Raw genomic sequence first — 14,549 nt, forward strand, 5'->3', positions numbered from 1 at the left:
CCTCCCCCCCGACACATTTGGCACATATTGTTTTGGGGGGGGATCACCATTCCCAGAACACTGTGGGACCATTCAGACTCACGTATGCACAGTGGGTATCCAGCTGTGAAGCCCAGGGCCACTGATAGGCCAGCACAACTGTTGTACCAGGCCCAGCCAACAGGTGGGCCCGGGCAATCTTAACACTGAATTGATGCAGAATATTAAACAAAATATTCCTTCAGCCAGCACCCCATGACCCATCATCAACCGACCTCACCATCATCTATTTTTGGCACCTCTTTACTGATGTTCTTGTGGGTGGGAGGGAGGGACTACTTCTGTTTCGGGCGCATGTCTCTTTCTCGCCCGCGCCCACTCCTCATGCTGGCTCAAGTCTAGGCCTGCATATTGCCTTTCCTGGCCGAGTGATTCCTCTCCCTCCACTCATGGTGCTCTGCTCCATTCTCCACTCGGCCTGAGACAGAGACAGTGAGACTGGAGAAGAAGAAGCAGTGAGGTGAACGGCGGTGGCAGAAGAAGGAAGCAGCTAAGCTGACATCTGAAATTGTTTGTGACTGACACTCCAGGCAGTAGGAGCAGGATCAGAGAGGAAGTGGCTCGTGGGGCTGGCTAACACAGGTGTGTGCTTGCTTGGGGGGGGGGGGGGGTGATTCAAGATCTACTATATCACTGTATCTGTCTGCAGCAGCATCTATAGGCATAGGTGGCACTTGCACTATCTGCAGCACATTATGTGACAGAGCCACCCAGACAGAGCCACCCATGCCGCCAATGTCATAATGTGCTTGAGACAGTGCCACACATGCCATGCCACCAATGTCATAATGTGCCACAGACAGTGCCACCCATGCCGCCAATGCCATAATGTGCTTCAGACAGTGCCCCCAATGCCATGCTGCCAATTCCATAATGTGCTGCAGACAGTGCCACCCATGATGCCAATACCTTAATATGCTACACAGGGAGTCTCAGCCAGCTGTCCACAGTTAAGATTCCAGCGCCAATTAGGGTTAGAACAGCGCTGAATCCTGGGACAGTGAGTTTCTGTTTATTAAAGGTAATTAAAAGTCAGCAGCTACAGTTTTTGTAGCTGCTGACTTTTAATTTTCCCACAAGTGACTGCAGCTCTTCTTTAATATGTTGTAATGTGTCATTTTTAAATCTGTATTTGCTTCCAAAGCTCAGTTAAGTTATTAGGAGCAAATAGCAGAGACATAGAAATACCTTCAAACTACTAAGGGCTTTTTCATTGCACACAGCATTATGTGTTGCCACATATTTTTGAAAGAACATACTGCCCTCAAATTGTAGAATTACATATGCTTTGTCAGGAGTCTAGAGCAGCTTATTTTCCAGTGATGTCACTTTAGTGTTTACAGACCCATAAAGTGTTTGGAGCTTGGAATTTTATCCTCTAGGGAAAAAAAAAAATGTGAGTGACAATGATGGTATTTTACCGTACAATAAAAACATTGTGGTTGGTAATTTGAATCTAAGCAAGCACAAGGGGAGATGTATGATGACTCCCAATGTTTGCAGTGTGATGAAAAAAGAAAAATGATAGTTAAGTACGAAGATAGAGTTGAAAGACATTAGAGATAAACAGGTGTCATTGATCACCACAATTGGGGCCATGATACTGATGACAAATTTAGTAGTGTGAAACAGGAGGGTGGACAGCATTATTTGGTGGGTTTTTCGTACATCTCCCAGTAGTTCAGTGTTAAATAATTAGGACACAGTTTGCCGTAGGTCTGCTTTATCTTTTTGCACCATTTTCACACTGGTTGTTGACATTACTGTCCATGTACCAGTACTAACTTCTGAGTCTACTTTAAGGGCACATTTGTAGCTTGCGAGCATTCTGTAGAATAACCACAAGATGGAAATTCATCTCAATGGTTATTATTCATCTATTGCTGGAAGTCCCAAATTATTTGTAGTTCTGTTGCCACGATCTGTGAAATGAGTCCAGGATTGATAGCCACTATTGTTTTGGGGTATCTAATTGATTGGAGGTACCTGATTTTTTGCTGTGGTGCTTCTCTGCCCTATTAGACATTATTTAAATTAGTTAGATACCTATTTGGGTTAAAAATAGGTAATGTATGGTAACTCAATAGAGGTAATTATTTCTATTTAAACCAATAGAAGAAAAAAATGTATCCCTAAAAAAAGATCATTGCTTGTGTATATCCTTCACCTCTAGTAAATGAAATTAAAAAAGTAGTGTTAAAGTGTTTGTGAACCCATATATGTAAATCACTGGCAGCCCCTCTATTATAGATAGGCATACCACACTGTATAAGTCTTTTAAAAAAACGAGGCATGCAAATACCTCTTAAAAGAGATCTTCAGGCCGGTCATGTGACTCGCAGCCGGAGACAGAGAGAGACACAGAGCTGACAGGCAGGGAGGAGGGGGTGAAGGGGAGAGGGCGAGAGAGGAGGGGATAACAAGGGCGAGTTCAGAGGGTGGTGATAAATGGGGTATACTAGGAATGGTCAGGGGTGGGTAGTGGGGTCCCGCAGGGTTCTGTGCTGGGACCAATCCTATTTAATTCATTCACAAAGGACCTGAAGGATGGGGTGGGCAACTACATGGCAAATTAGGTTTAATGTAGAAAAATGTAAAATAATGCATTTGGGTGGCAAAAATATGAATGCAATCTATACACTGGGGGGAGAACCTCTGGGGGAATCTAGGATGGAAAAAGACCTGGGGGTCCTAGTAGATGATAGGCTCAGCAATAGCATGCAATGCCAAGCTGCTGCTAACAAAGCAAACAGAATATTGGCATGCATTAAAAAAGGGATTAACTCCAGGGATAAAATGATAATTCTCACGCTCTACAAGACTCTGGTCCGGCCGAACCTAGAGTACGCTGTCCAGTTCTGGGCACCAGTCCTCAGGAAGGATGTACTGGAAATGGAGCGAGTACAAAGAAGGGCAAGAAAGCTAATAAAGGGTCTGGAGGATATTAGTTATGAAGAAAGGTTGCGAGCACTGAACTTATTCTTTCTGTAGAAGAGACGCTTGAGAGGGGATATGAATTCAATTTACAAATACCATACTGGTGACCCCACAATAGGGATAAAACTTTATTGCGGAAGGGAGTTTAACAAGACACATGGCCACTCATTAAAACTAGAAGAAAAGAGGTTTAACCATAACCTACATAGAGGGTTCTTTACTGTAAGGGCTGCCAGGATGTGGAATTCCCTTCCACAGGTGGTGGTCTCAGCGGGGGGCATCGATAGTTTAAAAAACTATTAGATAAGCACCTGAACGACCACAACATACAGGGATATACAGGGTAATACTGACTTTTATAATCACACACATAGGTTGGACTTGATGGACTTGTGTCTTTTTTCAACCTCGCCTACTATGTAACTATGGAGCTATGTAACCATGAGAGCAGAGAGGAGAACTGTGGATGACGAAGGGACAGAAGCAGCCCAGCTCTAGCAGCAGCCCTGATTATCGTGCTGCCTGGAATTCCAGTACAGCAGAGGTAGAAGGCACATGAAAGTTACTCACTGGATTTCTGAAAGGATTAAATCTGTATTAAACCCAAACCGATTGGATGGGAAGGAAAAGGCTCTACAAACACATATAGTGTAGAACTGTTGAGCAAACACATGTAAAACATAAGTAATGTACTCACAATGTTTCCAGGGTAACAGGTACATGTAGTGTAAAAAGTCTGCTCCAGGGATAACAGTCTATGTAGTGCCCGCCGTGGAACAGAATCCACTGTGGGTGGAGATGCAGGGAGTCAGGAAGACCAAAATTGTAATATATTGCCGCTTACCAGTCCTTAGATGTGGTGGCTGCAGTCAATTTCTTTTTTTAGACTTTTTTTTCTTTATTTCACCTGGTGATCTGCCCAGTAACATACCTTTGGACAGGAACATGTTTAGTCTGAGGGGAGGGAAGTGTTTGATGCACTAGCAGATTTAAATACACCAACAGATTAAAGCCGAATTCCAGTTAACATGGTTTAAACAGTTACAGCAACAGTTGTTCTCTTTGGGATAAAGTAGGATCAAGGATTAAGTTCATTGTTAGGATTTACATACACTTTAGGCAAATACCAATTTCAGGTTTAAAAGTTGAACTGAAGCTTGTTGACTAACTCCTATTTATTGGTGACTAGGAATACTCATTATTGTTATGAATCAATAGAGAGATGTGGAAAGTGAGAGGGCAGGCAGGACCAGCTAAAGTTACACTATGGCAGTGATGGCGGACCTTGGCACCCTAGATGTTTTGGGACTACATATCCAATGATGCTCAGCTACACTGCAGAGTGCATGAGCACCATGGAAAATGTAGTTCCAAAACATCTGGGGTGCCAAGGTTCGCCATCACTGCACTATGAGTTGATTTACTAAAACTGGAGCATGCAAAATCTGGTGCAGCTCTGCATAGAAACCAATCAGCTTCTTTTTTTTTTTTTTGACAAAACTTAAAGTGGCTGTAAATCCTGGTTAAAAAAAAGAAAACCCTGCAAGACAAAGGCATAATAAGCTAGTATGCATAGCATACTAGCTCATGAATTACTTACCCGAGAACGAAGCCCCTGCAGCCGTCCTTGTCCCCCCCTCCAGCCGGCGACATCTCTCCTGGGAGTTACTTCCGGGTATCGCGGCTCCGGGGCTGTGATTGGCCGGAGCCGCGATGACGTCACTCCCGCACATGCGCGGGAGCTGCTGTTGCTTCAGTTTGCCCCAGTGTGCATTTGCCGATATCATCGGCACATGCAGGGGACAGGGGATATCTCCTAAACCGTGCAGGTTTATGAGATATCCTGAGTAGCTACAGTTTCCTGAGTAGCCTTATTATAGGCTTACCTGTTGTAATGGGTTTACAACCACTTTAATTGAACAAGCTGAAGTTAGAAGCTGATTGGCTACCATGCAGAGCTGCACCAGATTTTGAACTCCAGTTTTAGTAAATCAACCACTTTGAATGTTAAATTGCCTAATCTTTAAGCTTCCAGTGCTGGAAGGATGGCTTTCTAAAGATAAGTGCAGGCTACTCTATTTTATTATTTATATCAGCTTGGCTCTTTGCAGAGTTAGGACTAGTTTACTTTAAAACATGGGTATATTTTGGCTGTGTAAACAAATTGTCAGCTGCCTGAGATATTCTTATACTACAAATATATGTTTTATTTATCTTAGAGTTCACCAACAGATGGAGGGGAAAGGAAGCTTTGTGAGCCAGAGAATGAAAGATCTGCGCTACTGTCAGCAATTCGAGCTCACAATGGTATCTCAAGGCTTAAAAAGGCAAGTGGAAACTTGTTAAATCTGACAGCAGCATCTGTATCAGGCTATATTCAGAGATCCTGTAATTGCTTTTTTGTAACCTCTATGTAATTATCTGTAAAATTATCTGTGTAACCATATCACATAGAAGAAAATAATGTCCACAATCATGAAGTCTTTGTAAGGAAAGAAAAATATAATGTTATTTTTCGGTTCTATTTCCATGTATGTTAAAAACGTATTGAGATAAAGTTAGATATGGACATGACCATATTTGGCCAATGACGTCACAGTATCCTAAGGGGGCTGATATGGAATTTGGGAGCCTTGTCCCATTTTTTCTTTTTTTTTTGGGTGAGGTTCCCCTTAAAATTTATACCAGACTTAAAGGGCCTGGTATGAATTAGGGGAGGGGATTCTATGCCTTATTTTTTTGTGTAGTCCTCTTTTCTAGGATGAGGAGCTGGGAGCTGTCATTTTGCCATCAATGTTTTCTTTATAGTTGTCAGTTTTTGTGTAGTAGGTTGTATACTTTGCACAGATGCATCACCTTATAGACAGGGTTAGAAAACCCCCAGGCATATTATTTAATTGAGTTTAGCATTTTTAGGCCCCTTTCACACTGGGGCGGGAGGTGCGTTGGCGGTAAAGCGCCGCTATTATTAGCTGCGCTTTACCGTCGTTTTAGCTGCGGTATTTGGCCGCTAGCGGGGCGGTTTTACCCCCCACTAGTGGCCGATAAAGGGTTAAAAACCACCGCAAGAGGCGCTTTGCCGGCGGTATAGCCACGCTGCCCCATTGATTTCAATGGGAAGGAGCGGTGTATACACTGCTCCTTCACTGCTCTGAAGATGCTACTAGCAGGACTTTTTTCCCCGTCCTGCTAACGCACCGCTCCAGTGTGAAAGCCCTCGGGCTTTCACACTGGAGACACAGCAGCGTCTGTTTCGGGTCGGTTTGCAGGCGCTCTTTTTGTTGTGATCCAGTACTATTAATCTCAATGGAGTCAACCGATTACCCTATTTTCAAGATGCCATTATCTTATTAATCAATTACCTTGATCTTTGTGGGCTTCCTGATGTCTATGATATATCTAAATACCTATGACATTTAAATGAAGTCAATGAAAAATTCAGTGAAACAGCAGTTCTGTTGAATTACAGACATATGTTTTTAAAACGCTTATTAACGCCCCTAAACGCGGCATGTAAAAGTGGCAAAACTGATGTTTTTTTAAATGTCGGTTACTAGCTGTCAAGTTACATTGTTCAGAAGAGGTTTTCAAACGTCCAGTGTACATGAAGCCTAAGAGTAAATGTTTTGTTTTTCCTTGTTAGGTATCTTCTGCTGCATCCAATGAACTACAGACAATAAGAAAATCAGAAAATGAATCCACAGCATCAAAGACATTCTCCATTCCTCCACCAGTTTTGCCTCCACCTCCACCTCCACAACCTACATTAGGTTCTGCACCCAAATCCCCTCAGGTCTTAACAAACAATGCTGTAGCTGTAGATACAAGGGAAGCCTTAATGGAAGCTATCCGCTCTGGTCAGGCTGCATCAAAACTGAAAAAGGTACTGTAGCAAAAATATCTATCATTTTTTTTTATTTCACATTGTAGTTTATTGAGGGTATAATATATTATAAATTGTAAGTGCACATTAGCTTACATTATAATGTTTAAACCCTGTAAGAGACATGCCTGCTACCCCCCCCCCTTACCCTCATCCAAACATGTAATAACTGGGGGAGAGGGACACTCTTTTTTTCAAATTACACCCACTTACAATTTGAAAAAAAGCAGCTAAGGAGAGCCCACACAAACATGTCATTCATTCAAGGGATTCTGATTGAATGAACTACAAGTTGCGTCTTCCAACACGGCAGACGGCTTGTAGTTATCAATGAACTGTGAGGGCACTGGTAAGTGCTCTTAGTTCATTGATACTTCCTACAGCTTTCAAAAAGAAAGCCTGTACAGAGGTATGGGCAAAAAGGTGTAGGCAGTGTCTGCATGAGCCTGGCATTGCATCCGTGATCTGCTGATCATGTGTGCAATGCTCTGGAGGCTCCTGAGAGACAAAATTATAAATGTAATTTTTTTTTTACCTGCCAAAATACAGTATGTGCATTTTTTTTTTAAATGTGAACCTATCCTTTAATGCATGACCTTACAATTGTTCAGCTACTGTATGTGAGGCATTGATCAGTATATCTTATTAAATAAAGCATGAAACGTTCTGTAAACACAAGCTAGAAACTGACAATTATAATGTAAGGGTGTAACTGTATACATTATACAAAACAGGAACCTAAAGGTTCCAGTATTTTTTTTTTTACCAGGCTCTAATATAGTATAAGACTAGATAGCAAGGCCCACACCCTTACAGTTTACAATGCTCAGTAGGGCTTTTATAAAACCTGTGCAGTCACTACAGACAACTGTATTTCCTTTTTTGTTTTTGTTTTTAGTTAGTTAAAGGGGTTGTAAAGATGTTTTTTTTTTTTTTTTAAAATAACAAACATGTTATACTTACCTTCACTGTGCAGCTCGTTCTGCACAGAGTGGCCCCGAACCTGGTCTTCTGGGGTCCCTCGGCGGCTGTTTCAGCTCCTCCCCGCAAGCATTTACCACCTTCATGCGAGCTCCCTCGCACGGTGGTGAGTGCTTGCGGGCGCGCTCCCGTGATACAGCCGGCGGCTATAGCCGCTCGCTGTATCACTCGGCCCCGCCCCCCGGCGCGCCGCGTCATCGGATGTGATTGACAGCAGCGCGAGCCAATGGCTGCGCTGCTTTCAATCCATCCACTGCAGCCAATCAGCGACCAGGCTGAGCTGCAATGAAGCTGACGAGGACGAGGAGCGAAGATTCGAGGCGTCAGGTAAGTAAAACGGGGGGGCTGGGGGCGGCGGTACTGTCAAAAGTTTTTTCACCTTAATGCATAGAATGCATTAAGGTGAAAAAATTTTTACCTTTACAACCCCTTTAATGTCAACATGGATATCTCATTCATGAGACCGGAATCACTACTGAACTAGTTACTTGTGAGTTGTACTAGGTGATGATAGTTTTTAGGCGTGGTGTAGGGGTTAGGGGGTCAATCAGTATGCAGTTTTAGGCTTCATTCCCACGAGGCGGATCAGCTGCCTCTCTCCGCTAGCTCAGCGGGAGATCCTCTCCGTTGATCTCCGCTGAGCCGGCAGATGACAGGTTCCTCGCTGCTCACTGAGCAGGGAGGGGCTTGTTGAGTGCCGCTGGTTGCTATGGAGAGATAGGACGAAAACGAACAGCATGTACATTTTCATCAGATCTCACCCGATCCGATCCACCAGGGACTGATGCAAATGTAGGGCCATCCATCTGATTTTAGCGATCGGACCGGGTCGGATGTCAGCGGACGTGTCACTGTGTCATAGACCAACATGGAGCGCTCGTTCAGGTCCACTGACAGAATATAGTATATTAGTAATCATTATGCCTCACCTGGATCCTGCTAGAACGTTGTGAGTGCTAATACACCTGGGTCTTGGTATGGCACTGTGAGTGCTACTCATGGTATTTTGTAAGTATCCTCTCAGTTAACTTTCTTACCTCTATTTTTCTTTATAATTGAGGTGTGAAAGAGCTAATTTCATTTACTATATATTTAATCAGCTACTATTATGGCTGGATGAAAGCTAAAGGCTGTGGTTTAGTCACATATGCATTTCTAGCTTTAATTTGAAATGCATACGTGACTAAACCATGACTTATGGAGAGCTGCTTGTTTAGAAACCTTAACTTTTAGATTTGGCATTGAGCAATACCCTGTTTGAACTTACCTACTTTATTAGAATGATCCTTCAGCTTGCATGAACAATCAAAACATTTGTCCTTTTGAAGTAAGTCATTGGGCTCTGACAAATCATACATTTACTTCCAATTGTAAATATGCAGCAATTGTTCCATTCGCTTCCACATTCCTTTTGATAAAAACAGCATTTTGTTTATATCAGCCTGGCAGACATAAGTCATTAATTTCTGAGATCAGAAAACAGACTATATTAATTTATTTGTGAGTGATCTAAAACTAAATAATATTTTTTTGCTATCACAACACCCTTTTGTTTTTTTAAATGCAATCCCAATCCAACTACCTAGCTATGTGCTTAATGCACAGATGTTTGAGGTTTACATTGAGTATTTTGTTCAATGAAGCAATAAACGATGGTAAAGAGAACCGAATAATACATATTATGATATAGTTGTTATGAAGCAAGAGTGTATCCACTACTGTAAATTAGAAGGATGTGAAGAGTTATATGTTTACTTTAGAAATTCCATGAAATTTCTGAGTGAATTTTAAAGTGTTACCAAACACAGCTTTAAAAAATCATATTTAATACCCTGATCTGAATTTTTTTGGCCTGTTAATACCAGCCTTAAAAAGCACATCCCCAAAATTACATTTTTATGTCACCTATGCTACAACTTCCCTTATGAGGGTGGCTAAATGTGTTCTACATGATCCCAGTGTATGTGATTATGTAGCCACCCTCCTTGGCACACTCCCGACAAGGACTACAGCAATATGCGCAGATGCAGCTAGCGCCGGAACATCAAGCCACCCATTGATAAAAAGTCTGTGCCTACATAGCACCATCCACGCACTTCAGCAGGACCAGGAAAACCAGCCTGAATTAATGAAAATGTACATGCATGCACAGTAGAATCAGCAGGTGCATTGATTGATGGAGTGTGTAACTGTAGCAGAGCAGTGCACGTGACCACAATATATGTACACTGCTTGTCTCCATCAAAGCTGAAGTGGAAGGAAAAAAACCTACATGGGGACATGTGTAGAGCACATTGTTGGGACAAAAAAGTGGTATGAAATGAATATGAGGATTATAATAAACTGCTGTAGTACTGTATGCTGGATTTAGATGTTCATTTTACAATGACTTAGTGGCACGTGTTTGCAAAGGGTATGTCAATTCTTATTTTAAACTTAAGTGATCACTTTACCAGGCTGCCAGAAATTGATGGACACAGACTGATTAACATTGGTAGATACACATTTTGACGTTCAAATACTATTGGCTGCTACTGAAAAAAAAGCATATTAAAAGATATTGATGGACACCCATTTACAGTGGAAAGTAGGGATGAGCCGAACACCCCCCCGGTTCGGTTCGCACCAGAACATACCGAACAGGCAAAAAATTTGGCAGAACACATGAACACCGTTAAAGTCTATGGGACATGTATCAATGCAAACTTTTTTTTTTTAAACGGCCGTATTTTTCGGGAGCAGTGATTTTTTTAATGCTTAAAGTGAAACAATAAAAATGAAATATTACTTTAAATATCGTGCCTGGGGGGTGTCTATAGTATGCCTGTAAAGTGGCAAATTTTTCCCGTGTTTAGAACAGTACCACAGCAAAATGACATTTCTAAAGGAAAAATTGTCATTTAAAACTGATCGCGGCTGTAATGAATTGTCGGTCTTGGCAATATAGATAAAAAAGATGAAAAAAGAGAATGGGATCACCCCTTAGTCCATTTCCAGGACCTTTGGGTCTGGTATGAATATTAAGGGGAACTCCGAATCAAAATTTAAAAAAAAAATTGTGTGAGGCCCCCCTAAAATCCATACCAGGCCCTTTAGGTCTGATATGGAAATTAAGGGGAACCCTGCGCCAAATTTTTCAAGAAACGGCGTAGGGGTCCCCCCAGAATCCATACCAGACCCTTATCCGTGGGAAAGTCCCTGTGGCATCAGAGGGGGCGGGGTCACCCGGGGACGTCACTGGGTGGCTCCGCCCTCAGTTATATAAGAACTGTTAAAGGCGCTGAAGCATCACGCTTTTTTTTTCTTTATCGGTCCGTCGTGGCGTGAAGAAGAAGATGAATGGACATCGTGGGACATTTTTATTTTTTTATTTTTTAATAAAGGACTTAAAGGATTTTTTAATAAAGGCCCCCAAGCTGTGTCTTGTTGTTTTTAACATTGTGACACTTTTTTTTGTGAAATGGTAGGGGTACTTGTACCCCGTTACCATTTCACACAGGGGGGAGGCTGGGATCTGGGGCTCCTTTTTTTAAAGGAGGCTTTCAGATTCCGATAAATCCCCTGCCTGCAGACACCCACAACCACAGGGCAAGGGTTGTGGGGAAAAATCGGCATGGGGTCCCCCCCAAAATCTATACCAGACCCTTATCCAAGCACGCAGCCCGGCCGGTTAGGAAAGGGGGTGGGTACGAGAGAGTGCCCCCCCTCCTGAACCGCACCAGGCCGCATGCCCTCAACATGGGGCTGGGCGCTTTGGGGCAGGGGGGCGCCCTGCAGGCCCCCCCACCCCAAAGCACCTTGTCCCCATGTTAATGAGGACAAGGGCCTCTTCCCGACAACCCTGGCCGTTGGTTGTCGGGGTCTGCGGGCGGAGGGCTTATCGGAATCCGGGAGCCCCCTTTAATAAGGGGGCCCCCAGATCCCAGCCCCCCACCCTATGTGAATGAGTATGGGATACATGGTACCCCTACCCATTCACCTGGGGGAAAAAGTGTCAATTAAAAAAACAGACTACACAGGTTTTAAAAGTAATTTATTAGGCAGCTCCGGGGGTCTTCTTCCGACTTCGGGGGTCTTCTTCCGATTTTGATGGTCTTCTTCTGACTTCTCCGCTCTCTCCGGCCTCTTCTCCTGGTGTCCGCTTCTTCTCCAACTCTCCGGCCTCTTCTCCCGGTGTCCGGTTCTTCTGCCGGGCTCCTCCGCTATCTTCTGCTGCTCTTTTGCTAGCGGTAGCCCGGTCTTCGCCGTCTTGTTCCTTCTTCTCTTCTTCGGATGTTGACACGACGCTGTCTCCCGCTGTAATGCTGTGTGAGAGGTGTGCGATGACTTATATAGGCATGGGGTGGGGTCACTGGGTGCTGTCACCCGGTGACCCCGCCCCTTATGCTGTCACTGGGTGACACGCCCCATGCCTATATAAGTCATCGTGCACCGCTCACACAGCATTACAGCAGGAAACAGCGTCATGTCAACATCAGAAAAAGAGAAGAAGGAACAAGGTGGCAACGACCAGGCCACCGCTAGCAAAAGAGCGGCAGAAGATAGCGAAGAAGCCCAGCAGAAGAACCGGACACCGGGAGAAGAGGCTGGTGAGCGGTAGAAGAAGCAGACACCGGGAAAAAAGGCCAGAGAGAACAGAGAAGTCGGAAGAAGACAACCGAAGTCGGAAGAAGACCCCTGAAGTCGGAAGAAGACCCCCGGAGCTGCCTAATAAATTACTTGTAAAACCTGTGTAGTGTGTTTTTTTTATTGACACTTTGTCCCCCAGGTGAATGGGTAGGGGTACCATGTACCCCATACTCATTCACATAGGGTAGGGGGCTGGGATCTGGGAGCCCCCTTATTAAAGGGGGCTCCCGGATTCCGATAAGCCCTCCGCCTGCAGACCCCGACAACCAACGGCCAGGGTTGTCGGGAAGAGGCCCTTGTCCTCATCAACATGGGGCCAAGGTGTTTTGGGGTGGGGGGGCCTGCAGGGCGCCCCCCTGCCCCAAAGCGCCCACGCCCCCATGTTGAGGGCATGCGGCCTGGTACGGTTCAGGAGGGGGGGCACTCGCTCGTCCCCACCCCCTTTCCTGGCCGGCTGGGCTGCGTGCTTGGATAAGAGTCTGGTATGGATTCTGGGGGGGACCCCCACACCGATTTTTCAGGGTTCCCCTTAAAATCCATACCAGACCTAAGGGCCTGGTATGCCCCTGGGGGGGAACCCACGCCGGTTTTTTATTTAAAATTTACCAAATTTATATAATAGGAGAAAACACCTAGCAAATCACTCTATATCCAATCAGGCAGACCCTTGCACTACATAATTGATGGCAGATCTAAAGGAGATTGTACAATCAGATTGTATAGTGTATGGCCACCTTTATACACCTAAAATTACTAGTTGCACTTTCAGTGCCATTAATTGTTAACAACACACCAAGCACAGAAGCAAACACACATTTTGGCATGTGAAAAAAGGAGTGGCAAATGCTGCAAAACGTAGAGTAAAAAAATGAGCACCACCATCAGGGGGGGGGGATGAATGATGGGAGCCGTTCTCCCAGAGAGAGTGTGGAGGAACAGAAGGGGCAGCCGGAACATTATAGCGGAAGAGAGGAAGAGGAGATCTGGCTTGGGGTTTACCCGCTGTAACAGGTTTACATTACAATTGAAGTCCGCATGCCGTCACATACAGCCCTGCCCTCCTGACCCCACACCTGTGACAGATAGAACGCGCCCTGGCATTGGACCGGCGTTCTGTCTGTCACAGGTGCGGGGTCAGGAGGGCGGGGCTGTGTGTGATGGCTGTGTGTAATGTAAAGCTGTTACAGCGGGTAAACTCCGCTCTGTGATCAAGCCAAATCTCCTCTTCCGCTATAATGATCCGGCTGCACGATGGACACAGGTAGGGCTGCATGATGGACACAGGTGGGGCTGCACGATGGACACAGGGGAGGCTGCATGGGTGAGGCTGCAATAATGGACACAGGTGAGGCTGCATGATGGACACTGGTGAGGCTGCATGATGGACACAGGTGAGGCTTAATGGGTGAGGCTGCAATAATGGATGCAGGTGAGGCTGCATGATTGACACAGGTGATGCTTAATGGGTGAGGCTGCAATAATGGACACTGGTGAGGCTGCATTATGGACACTGGTGAGGCTGCATGATGGACACTGGTGAGGCTGCATGATGGACACTGGTGAGGCTGCACGATGGACACTGGTGGGGCTGCACGACGGACACAGTTGGGGCTGCACGATGGACACAGGTGGAGCTGCAAGATGGACACAGGTGGGGCTGCACGATGGACACAGGTGGGGCTGCAATGATGGACACAGGTGAGGCTGCAGTGATGGACACAGGTGAGGCTGCACTGGTCATGCTGCGTTGATGGGCACAGGTGAAGCTGCATTGATGGGCATGGGTGATAAAGTTGTTAATATTTATTTGTGTAACTTAATTCTGCATACAACATTTAAGTGTAATTTCAGGAGAATTTATGAGGGCGTGTATAGGGGCAGGATTAGGGGCGGGGCATGGTAGTGGTTGGGTGGGGCAACTGGTGGTGAGTAACCCTTAAGGCCTGGCTAGTAGCTCAGGATTTGAAATTTTGAGCCCTGGTATATTGTGTATTTAGTGAGAAGGGTGATCACTGATTGATTGCATCTCATTTAAAAAATGTGCACCTGGGAATGGGAGGGTGGATGATGCAGTTTGTGT

At 44.8% G+C, this 14,549-nt stretch overlaps 1 protein-coding gene across 3 annotated transcripts in view; it reads left to right on the forward strand.

Annotated features, from left to right (window-relative positions):
- The window catches only part of COBL (cordon-bleu WH2 repeat protein), a 586,035-nt gene that overhangs the window by 541,268 nt on the left and 30,218 nt on the right, over positions 1 to 14,549 (forward strand). For all 3 annotated transcript variants that reach the window (XM_073630596.1, XM_073630595.1, XM_073630597.1), the window contains 2 exons: positions 5,196 to 5,303; positions 6,620 to 6,859. In XM_073630596.1, the coding sequence (XP_073486697.1) occupies positions 5,196 to 5,303; positions 6,620 to 6,859 (348 nt within the window). The remainder of the gene's footprint in view (positions 1 to 5,195; positions 5,304 to 6,619; positions 6,860 to 14,549) is intronic.

The sequence above is a fragment of the Aquarana catesbeiana genome, linkage group LG05, assembly GCF_042186555.1.
Source record: "Aquarana catesbeiana isolate 2022-GZ linkage group LG05, ASM4218655v1, whole genome shotgun sequence".
Classification (NCBI taxonomy): Eukaryota; Metazoa; Chordata; class Amphibia; order Anura; family Ranidae; genus Aquarana; species Aquarana catesbeiana.